Raw genomic sequence first — 11,417 nt, forward strand, 5'->3', positions numbered from 1 at the left:
TTGAAGGAACAATGACATGCATTAACAGGTGGCAGTCGTAAAAATATTTTATTAAACATTTCCTGGTAGTTTTTGAATGATCAGGAGGAATGTGAAATGTGTTGTAATAAAGGACAATTCATTGCCTAATTTATTGTTGCATTATGACACTGGAACCATGGAAAACCTAAAATAAACTGTCAGTGAATGTATCCTTGAGAATTTAAGTCATTCCTGATGTAGTACACCGATGTGTAAAATAGTAGCATAAATTAAATATTCTAGATTTCCTCACCCAATCGGTTTGCCATCAAGTGACAGAATGTTTGGCTTTCTCAGGGGAGCATGTGATGTTTTTGTAGCAAAAAGAGTTATAGTAAAATTCCCTGCAGCTCTTGAATTGATCATTCCCATGAGTTTTTATTACAAATGATAACTGTACCATTAATGAGTTTTTAAAGAGGGCTTGACTACATGTGCCCACCCTAACAACCCTGAACTGCTTGAAAATGCCTGCCTTTTAAACGAGGACATCCTGACTTTATTTTTTCAAGCACATTGTAGATTAGAAAATGAGATCATATATGCCATGTAACTTTGCGCTTTGTTCCGTGATAACAATTTACATATGAGAAGTCTTCATTTCTTGTACTGTACTTAGGACTTTTAAATGTTTAGATAAATTAGGGCTTCATATAATGCTTAATTCTGAGGTGTGTTTCTAGAGTATACCATTTATCTAAAGCTGGTTGGTGAACATTAAAATATATTGAAATGTGTTATGTAGATTAGCCAAACTGATTAAAGGAAGCTGTCTGCTAGATTTCTTCAGTCTGCCATGATGCTTTGAAGAAGCTTCACCTATAGGTGCAAATTAACATAATGAAGGCTCAAGACTCTTTTTTATTTAGTATTGTCTGCAACTTTGCTTAGCTGCTTTGGGCACACTGCTGCCAAATGTCCAAGATGCCTCAATAAAAGCATCACTTTTCACTAACACGGTGTTGTGGTTCTTTAAAACTGAAGCTGTTTTTTCCAGGGCTGTGGAGTCGGTAGATAAATCCTTCAACTCCGACTTCTTAGTTTCTGGTACTTCTGACTCCAAGTCGCTGACTCCTCTGTATTTAATATGCTAATGTATTTTCCATGTTGATTGGAGGAAGGCAACGTACACGCCATTTAACCACAGAACTACTGGCTAGGAAGCTGACTCTGTAGCGTATTGGCCAGTTTAAACAAAAGACAAGAACCCCTGAACACACATCAGGCCATAGCAGTGGAGTAGAGTAGTGGGGGCGGCAAAGAATTACTGTATATTTTAGTCATTTAAATTGAAATACCTAAATAAGGGGACAGCGAAATTTTCCTCCGCCCTGGGCGGCTGACACCCACGCTACGCCACTGGGCCATAGCACACACCTCCACCTACATCATTACACTTGTGTACACTCAAATGAACTTGTTAAACACATTATATCTGAAATAAAATGAAAACACTTTTTGTAGTGTACCATAATCCAGATTACAACATGAGAATGTCTGGTTGTATAATAGCTCAGCTGAACTTCACACAAGTAGTAACACAACTATGCACGGGGCATTGTTCTTACATCAGAGAAGTACTTAATTATGACTGTTGTTTGTGAAATGGGACATTTGAACTTGCTGTTTTTTTTTCATTACAATTTTAATTTATTAGGACTCAGAGTCTGTACATTTTCCAGGTGACCAAAATTGTCTCTGACTCCACAGCCATTTTTTTTCCCAACTTCCATGGGCTCTACAGTGTTTTTCCTGTCTAGATGAGTGTGAATAAAACATCCTTGTTTCTCTAATTTCTCTGTTTTCCATTCTTCTAGACAAGTAAACACTTTTTAGCACCAGCGCTATAATACCATCTAAAGTGTTACCCCCATGATGACTGGCCAGCTCATCCTTTATTTTGGGTGCTAAGCCTTTTTAAATAAAGAAATCAGCGTGGCTTCCTCTCATCCCCACCTCAGCAGCTAGCATTTGATGTTAACTAAGTAGTTAGTTAGTTTGTTAATAGGTATTCTCCTCTGCCCATGGTTTGTTTCCTGCCTTGCACCCTGTGTTGGCTGGGATTGGCTCCAGCAGACCCCCATGACCCTGTAGTTAGGATATAGCGGGTTGGATAATGGATGGATGGATGCTATTTTCCCATTGACTTTGTTCTTGTATTAAATTCAGCTCACTGCCACCTTTGAATAAACAGGCACATCAAATGTCTTGCTTAATGCCCTTTTGAGTGCATCTATCGAAAAACAGCAGCAAAGACTTGAACCATGCATTGGGAATGCCAAGTCAAGAGGTCTATCATTAAGTTGAGATAATAAGAAAAGCAGATAGGTAGGTGTTGGGCTACAAATAGAAAACTATACCGGTTAAAGAAAACCCCACTTCTCTTTGGGTCACCACGCAGTGTTTTCGTTTTCGATACATGAATATAGCTGGATAGGTACAATTTAATCACTGAGAAACTGCATTTAGCCCACTAACAATCTATCATAGCAAGAATATCATTTCCCTTATTGGTTTCTTTAGATCTTTAATTTCCCCTTACATATACCTAATATAGGGCGGCACGGTGGCGCAGTGGTAGCGCTGCTGCCTCGCAGTTAGGAGACCCGGGTTCGCTTCCCAGGTCCTCCCTGCGTGGTGTTTGCATGTTCTCCCCGTGTCTGCGTGGGTTTCCTCCGGGCACTCCGGTTTCCTCCCACAATCCAAAAACATGCAGGTTAGGTGGTTTAGCGATTCTAATTTGGCCCTAGTGTGTGCTTGGTGTTTGTGTGTGTCCTGCGGTGGGTTGGCACCCTGCCCAGGACTGGTTCCTGCCTTGTGCCCTGTGTTGGCTGGGATTGGCTCCGGCAGACCCCCGTGACCCTGTATTCGGATTCAGCGGGTTAGAAAATGGATGGATGGATGGATATACCTAATATTCCTACAAGAATGTCTCTGGGCCTATTTTTGCTGACCAAGATTCTATTTTGCCAAATAATGGAAGTACAACAAGGAGTAAAAGACTATGAGGTGAAAATTGTAATTTCCTTACTTATGATTTTAGAGTACACATGTTCGTTGGTCTCTAAAAATGAGTTCAGTAAGGTTCAGGATTTTGGAGGCCAATGAATCTACTGGTTACTTTCATTGTTTGCTTTCATGTGGAAATGACATTCTCTTGCGGCATCCTCTTTTTTTCTCCTACCATTTTGTTGATGGTTGTTTTGTCTAGGAATGGCACACCAACCCGCAACAAAAGCATCCTAAAATGGTGGCATCAGAAGCAAAAGGATTGCATCACAAAAATAGTTTTTTGATTAGTTAAAGTGTATCACTATTTGAAAATCCTGTGTCTGTTAATCTTTTTGACACTGAAATAAAAGCTACATTCCCATCAGGCCTTTTCTCTTTCAGCTTTGTCTTTTCCTTCCTTATTTTAAAATTTTCTCATTTCTGCTTTTTAAAAAATTTCTCCAATCAAATGCCTTCTATTTGCATTCTTTATTTATTTTGTTTTTCATGTGACGATTTGGATTTTGTACAAGTCTTCCTGACAGAGTCTTTAGCCGGAAAGTCAGGAGTTGTTGTTGTGAAGTGGCAATTCATGATTTTATCCTCATCAGACTTCCAGACTGTATCTAGTCCTCATTATGCCCTTGCTCAAGGTATATTTAAAGAGTTTTGATTTTCCATTGTGGTGGGAACAGCAACTTACTTGATCTGGCTGGGCACTCCATTGGCAGATAGTTTCTTCACACTGTGAAGTTTCACTGCTGTCACCACCATCACCCACCTAAAAGGTGTGCACCTTTTTTGTTTTGGAAGACACGCAGGCCACTCTGAATCTCCTTTATGCACTGATGTTAAACTGTGAAAGCATTTTTGCCTGGATGATATTTGATAGCGACTTTATCAGAAAAGGAGCCCAACATTCAAATTTAATAAAGAAGAATCGAGTAGCCTTTAAGAATTTCTCAGATATTTTTCACTGCTTGTGCCCAGTGTGAATTTTGGTGTGTTTCTGAAGATTGCCTATTTGTGAGAACTGTTTGCTGCATTCCATGCAGCAATAGGGTTTCTCTCCAGTGTGAACTCTTTTGTGGACATGAAGGTTGCTGTTTTGAGAGAAACATTTTCCACAATCAGAACAGCAATATGGCTTCTCCCCTGTGTGAATTCTTGAGTGGATTCGAAGCAGATCAGTGGTTGAAAATCGCTTATTACAATCAGAACAGCAAAATGGCTTCTCTCTAGTATGATGTCTGTTGTAAGAACAATGATTGCCACAGTCAGAAGAGCAACACAACTTCTCTCGAGTGTGAAATCTTGTATGCGTCTGGAGATGGCCTACTTGTGAAAATTGTTTGCCACAGTCAGAACAGCGATAAGGCTTCTCTCGAGTGTGAATTCTTATGTGTGCATGAAGATGACTTCGTTGTGAGAACTGTTTGCCACACTGTGAACAGCAATATGGCTTCTCTCCAGTGTGAATCCTTCTGTGGATTTTAAGGTCGCTATTTTTGGAGAACTGTTTTCCACAGTCAGAACAGCTATACGGCTTCTCATTAGTGTGAATTCTTCTGTGTGTGTAGAGGTGGCTTACTTGTGAGAAGTGTTTGCCACATTGGGAACAGCAATATGGCTTCTCTCCAGTGTGAACTCTTTTATGGGTATGAAGATGGCTAATTTGAGAGAAACGTTTTCCACATTCAGGACAGCAATATGGCTTTTCTCCAGTGTGAACTCTTTCATGGGTATGAAGATGGGTTTTGTTGGAGAAATGTTTTCCACATTCAGAACAGAAATATGGTTTCTGATTCATATCACTCCACTTCTCTGTGCATTTAGAAGACATCTCCCCATCTAAGCCGATATACAAACCTATTGAAGTTGTATTTTCTTGTGGTTGAGTGTTGATTGGATTTGTTCTTGCTAGCTTCATAACAGTCTGAGAATTGTCCTGTAAAGTGGCCGGGGTCAAACATTCTGATCCAGATGTCAGTATCTTCATATTTTCATTTGGTTGTATCTGCTGAGGTGGGTACTGAAGAAATGAAGACATGGAAAGATTGGCACTCTCTTGATTAACTGCAGAAATACAAAAATACCCAATTTTATGTATATATAAGAATTTTAGAAAGACATCTCACAAGAAGCAATTCATTAGTGCAGAATGCTTTATTATGGTTCATCTAAACCCAGCTCTTAACAAACCAACCTGGTACATTCATTGTTTTGGTGACAGATTTACTTTTTACCCAGGAATACATTCAGTTGAGTAGTACTGAAACACTGACTCAATGAGGCCGAAAAAGACAAAAGATGAACATGTCAGTGAAACATATTCAATAAGTGGCTGTACAATGGGTGGTATGTAGATGTAGTGGTTAGTACGCCTGTACAGAGCTCTTGGGTGGATTCCTGGCCCAGTCACTACCTATGGGGAGCTCTCCTCACATATGCCTGGGTCTTCTCCTGATATTTCAAAGATGTGGAGTTTATATTAACTGCTGCCACATAAGTGTGGGTTTGTAATGTGAGTGAATGTGACAGATTCATTCAAGGCATACTCACACATGCAGGCCTGCTTCCTGTCTTGCGCCTGATGCTGTTGTGAAAGGGGACAGAACCTAACACCAAACTGGAAGTGGATTAATCAGATTCCATAACAAATCAAATGATGGCACATGTAATCCCTCTCTCCAGATGTCTATACTGGCTTCCTGTAGTGGCACATATTAAGTTCAAATCCTTGAAGCTTGCCTACATAGTCAGTTGGTCAGCCCCTATGTTAATGGAGACATCAGCTCCAATGCTCCTTGACCACAGGTTTGCTGTTTAATGGTGTCTGGTGATGCCACCTCTGCGTGGTATCAAATCTCAGTCCATACTCCTTTCATGTGCAGCTCATGAGTGGTGGAATATGCTACCCACCTCCATTAGAGATTCTGAGCCTCTCAACGTGTTTAACTCTGTCAGGGCTGATGTCGACAATTGTCAAAATTTAGGAGTAGAGGACAGTAGTCAGCTGTAAACTGCAACAAAACTCGCCCTTACATTTTAGTTCGACTCTCTTTGCTAGAAGGAAAGTGGCATAGCTTTGTTGATTTAACCTTGATTCCCTACGCATGCATGAGTAGCGAAGAGAAAACAACCTCTAAAATGGCACCGACAACTGGCGAGACACCAAAGCAAAATACTCCATACTCCGTTTTACGTAATTTCACTGAATGGGACTCTGACTTGTCGGAATCCAAGTTTGATGCAAGTGATCTGGAGATGGATATCAAAAACAAAAGTGAGGTGCCAGCATCATCTGATCGGTCCCCAGCTGATTGTAGTGCTGAATACTTTTGTGAAGCTGATGCGCCTACACAAATGTTTGCCTGGTAGAACCACCTTCTAAGATGTCAAGAGCTACAAACCATATCGCATCACATTGCAACCACCACCGCCACCCACCTGCTGTGCTAAGACAGCCAGGCAGCTGGCCCACTGTGCATTCCTGCTGACCACTGAGGTGCCCCCACACAGCCAATGCCACCAAAGAGATGCTGAACATGCACCAACAGAAGACATAGCAACAGACGTTTTATGTTGACGTATGTGTGAAACCATTGCTTTGGGTGCTTTTCAGAAAACTGAGTTTTTTGGAAAAAATATTTAGGCCTCAAAGACTTAAGAAGCATTTGAAGACCCTTTTGTTGGTTGAATTTCTGTCTAATTGATATATGCTGTTAGCTTTTGTAACCTTTTTTGTTCAGAGCTCTTCACTTGTGATGATCAATTTTGTACCTTTGTCATGTAACACTTGCTCACAAACAGTCCTCCAGATTTGAGGTTTTAATTGAGTATGTTGAGTACATCGCTTTAGATAAAAGTGACAGCTAAGCAAATAAATGTACATCTAAAATTATACTCAAGAACAGAAATAGCACTATTCAGGGATAGACTGAATTTCTGATAAGAGTGAAGAGCTGTTTTAGTTTTTTTCCTTTGTCTTTCTGCTTTTCCTTTGTTTTCCCTGTATGGATTTTAAAGTAAATAGTTGTTTCTGTATATTTGTTGGATTGAGTAGCATTCCATTGTTATGCTCTGCATTTTGAAAATAAAAGGTTAAAAAAAAAAAAGTTGTAAAAAGCTTTACCACACCCTGACACTTGAGAACCCCACATTTCAGAAAACTGTAGGGGTGAGTGTTTGATTTTTTACTGTATCTGTTTGACTTGTTAGTTTTATTTCTGTCATGAATAAAGCCATTCAGGGAGCGATATTTCTTGTTTTAGATCAGCAGTGATAATGGAACTAAGAAATGCGTGAATCGTGGCAAACCCTGTCTTACTCGAGAAAGCTTCAATTTACACCAATGCTAGAAATGAAACTCCAAGTTGTATAAAGAGGTAAAGGTGCTGGCAGAATAAGTCTGTGGTGGCAGTCTTTCAGCTCTGACTGAGGAGACAATGGATCACAGCAGTGAGGAACAACCTCCTCTGGGTCCACTTAATATTCTTGTACTGCAGTCAGTGTTACACCTTTTCAGGAAAGAACATTAAATTAGAAGATTATGAAGAGATAAGGGCGGCACGGTGGCGCAGTGGTAGTGCTGCTGCCTAGCAGTTAGGAGACCCGGGTTCGCTTCCCGGGTCCTCCCTGCGTGGAGTTTGCATGTTCTCCCCGTGTCTGCGTGGGTTTCCTCCGGGCGCTCGGGTTTCCTCCCACAATCCAAAGACATGCAGGTTAGGAGGATTGGCGATTCTAAATTGGCCCTGGTGTGTGTCCTGCAGTGGGTTGGCACCCTGCCCAGGATTGGTTCCTGCAGACCCCCGTGACCCTGTATTCGGATTCAGCGGGTTAGAAAATGGATGGATGAAGAGATAAACTACCTGCTCATTTCAAAATGTGTGATGATTTTATTAGGTTTATGTTATTTCATTTTTGCTTTGCGCCCTCTCCCACCATAACCTACCATCTATGAAGGAGGAGCAAAAGCTTTAGATTTGTCAAAAATTTCGATCTCCAGCTTTCAACGGATCTCGATGTTTTAGGGTCTCCTGATACTGAAAACAATGATATCTCGATAATGGGTATCTGTGTGTGTGTCACAGTTTCTTGAGGGCAGTCTAGAGCTAAAACGGCTGGAACATGAAAAATACCAAACTCGACACTTAAGCCTGTTATAAGATAACGATGTGCCGATTAGTTTTTGAGCCAAATTGTGCAAGAGAAAGAGGCACTCTAGAGGAACCTTCAAATAACGTAATTCTGTAATTAATTGTGAATTCTTCTCATCAATTGCAATCGTAATGGCCTATTTTATGATCAGAAATATCATCACCAGAGTGGTAAATAATTATTGAAATGTCAGAGAATAGTTTGGGTAACTTGGTTCCGAGGGCACAAAGCCTACAGACAGACATGTCCACATTTTTTGATTCTCACACCTACCTTCTTCTGCCCGACTTGAACAGGATGCTTCCTCAGGCCTCTTCAGGTAAGACTCCAAAGATTCAGACTTCACATGGACAGAATAAATGTCTAGGGAATGGTGCCCTCTCAGTGTGACGCCTAACCCAGGCACATCTTCATGTGGACACAGATATGGATACATCGGCTCTGATTTAATATCGTCTTCCTTGACTCCATTTACAATTTCACTTTTGTGTAAATCAGAGTTATGAAATGTGGGCTCAGAGTCTTCTTTAACACTTACTGCCCCTGAATTAAAATCTTCTTCTTTAAAACCAGAGTGCTCAGATTCCCATTCACAAACCTCCTTCTTAATGCCAAGACTCACCAGCTGATGGTCAACCGATCGCCATTCCCAGTCTTCTTCCTTAATATCCACACTTTCTTTATCCAAGACATTCATGAAGAAGAGGTTCTTATGTAGTGAGGGATTTTCCCCTTCCCCGTCAATACTCCCTCTAACCACCTCTTCATATCGATAAGCTCTCTGAAGTGCCTCCTGCACAGTTGGCCACATCTCCTCCATCTTGTACATCTGGTACTAGGAAGTGCAGACTCACTTTTTTTCTCTGTAGACAAAGCAGAATAGAATGTACTCAGGACTAAAAACCACTGAACACACTACAGGCAGCCCTTTTAATCCGTCTCCACAGCTCACTGTCAAGCTACAATTCTCAAAAATTCTCAGCATTGACTAAAACAGCATAAAGCAGTCATGGTATGGCGCTACAAGCCAACGTGGTGTGAAGTTTACACACAACCGATCTGGACTTTTACTTTACCAATTGTGACTTCTATACAGCTCAGTATCCTGCTCGGCCATTTAATGGCTTCTGTACACTCTGTTTGGTACTTTCTCATAATTTATAAAAATATTAAACATTTGAGGAGCACAACGAAATGTTTATTGTTTGTGCCTCAGCAGCGCCTGCACTATGTACATCATAATCTGTTGCCCAGAAACTGCTTTGGTCGACGCGACATTTTTTAAACAATGGAGACCTACAAATACTCCAACTCAAAGCGAATGTACGATTATATTGTTTTATATTATTTTCGCATTGACATTCTGTCTTAACGTCTGACGACCGACACAGTCCAACAATAGCACGAACAACAACAACGATGGTAAAGCCAATAATAATCCTCAAACTGTGGATTTGAAGAGACAGACATGGCGAAATAAAATTAAACATCTAAAAGGCAACAGTATGCACTTGAGTAAACTGCTAAAAACTGATTTAACCCAAACTATGATCATCTCCCAAATGGACGTACATCAAAACTTGTGTTAAACCGCAGCCGATATCGTCCTCTGTTGCTCACCACTATTTTGTGAGATTCGCTTTGTGCACGCTAAAGGAGCTGGGCATTTTCTTGGATATGTAAATTGCTTTATTTGCATACACGAGCATACGGTAAATAGGAATTATGGGTAAAGATTCCAATTTAAAGATAATCATTTTATTGTATTCTCAGTTTGTTGCCATCGTCAAAAGGCACACGTTTAGCTGGTAGTTAAAATAGATAACTATTGAAACTCAACCATAGTTTTAGCAAAAACGTGTGTATTTTTAAAGTTAATTTAGAGAAACGTTAAAAGCAACTAATACTAATACAGCCCGATTCTTACTTATTTTCTGAAATAGCACCCCTCAAGAGCGCATTTGTCTGAGACAGTCTTGTAAACTGACGTTGCTATAACATTCTCAAATGGTGAACTCGAGGTCCTAAATACTTTGCTGTCTCCAGGTCTGCCAGTGATGATTCCTCTCAAAGCAAAGGGGGTGCGTTGGCACCATTTACAATTTCGCCTGGGGAGGGAAAAAAATCTTAGAACGGGCTCTGCAGATAAATGTTCTTCACGCTATTAAAATGGTTTAAGCTCACGGGTTTACTTCTCAAACCTCCGCTCTGCAAGTCTCATATTGTATAAAGAACAGAGCTATACTGTTTACTCATTAGTTGTTATTATTATTATTATTTAAATATGTTTAACTTACATCGCCATTAAATATATTTATACACTGCACTCAGGATATTTGTGGTCCGAAAAGAGTAGCAATTTCCTCTAATTTCAATGCTGAACCATCATGTTAATGGTTTGAACTAGCATCGAATCGGATTTAATCCTCCAAACACAATAAAGCATATTACACTTAAAAGTCTCGTAACTGTTTTTATGAAAAATACCCGCATTGGACGATCCACCGAGTGTTTGTCTGTCATTGGCTCCCTAGGAAAATGAAGAGGTGCGGGCTGCGTACCAGGACGAATTAAAAATAAAACCGGGACTTGATATAAAGCGTAAAAAGTCAGGCGAGCCCTGGACAGAAAGAAAACTGGGCATCGGCATGCATGCTCTGCCGGGCAGATCTGGTAAAAAAAACGAGACCCCTGAGCAAGACATACTCTGTCTCCACGCCGTTGTGCACACTTTAACCGACACATGTACACCGCTACTCAGTCTATATGTAAGCAGACCTCATAGGACAGGAGGAGCCTTCACGCATCCCCCTAGTGACTGCGATTTCTGTCTGTGACTGCAGCCGAACTGTCATGTCATTTCTTTTCGCATTGTGTTTTTTTTCTGATACAAATATTTTAATAAAAAACACACCTTTTCTCTTTCTGTGACGTGCTTCTCCAAATGCACCCTACGAATCGACCAACGCAACACCATCACCCACTCGAGTGGTCGCTGAGTCGAAACGTGACGTGTGATGTGAAACTGACAGGCACCTGAAAAGGACAACATCCGGTCGCGAACGCAACGAAACGTTTCAAAATAAAAGTACCGCTAACGTCGCCCACCAAATTAACAAAAATATTTTAAAAGCGCTGATTTTCTTTCTTTCTTTCTTTCTTTCTTTCTTTCTTTCTTTCTTTCTTTCTTTCGGTAGCTTTTTGAGACTGCACAGATAGCACACTTTACTAAAGAAAGCTCAATC

At 40.5% G+C, this 11,417-nt stretch overlaps 1 protein-coding gene across 1 annotated transcript; it reads right to left on the minus strand.

The window, feature by feature from the left end:
• Positions 1 to 2,858: 2,858 nt before the first annotated feature.
• Positions 2,859 to 11,179, minus strand: LOC120533194 (zinc finger protein 436-like). The gene is made up of 3 exons (XM_039759945.1): positions 11,087 to 11,179; positions 8,446 to 9,035; positions 2,859 to 5,088 (listed from the first exon to the last, which is right to left on the minus strand). Exons 2-3 carry the CDS (start codon positions 8,999 to 9,001, stop codon positions 3,986 to 3,988), a joined length of 1,659 nt encoding a protein of 552 aa, XP_039615879.1. The 5' UTR covers positions 9,002 to 9,035; positions 11,087 to 11,179; the 3' UTR covers positions 2,859 to 3,985.
• Positions 11,180 to 11,417: the final 238 nt, after the last annotated feature.

This window comes from Polypterus senegalus, chromosome 8 (assembly GCF_016835505.1).
Source record: "Polypterus senegalus isolate Bchr_013 chromosome 8, ASM1683550v1, whole genome shotgun sequence".
Lineage (NCBI taxonomy): Eukaryota > Metazoa > Chordata > Cladistia > Polypteriformes > Polypteridae > Polypterus > Polypterus senegalus.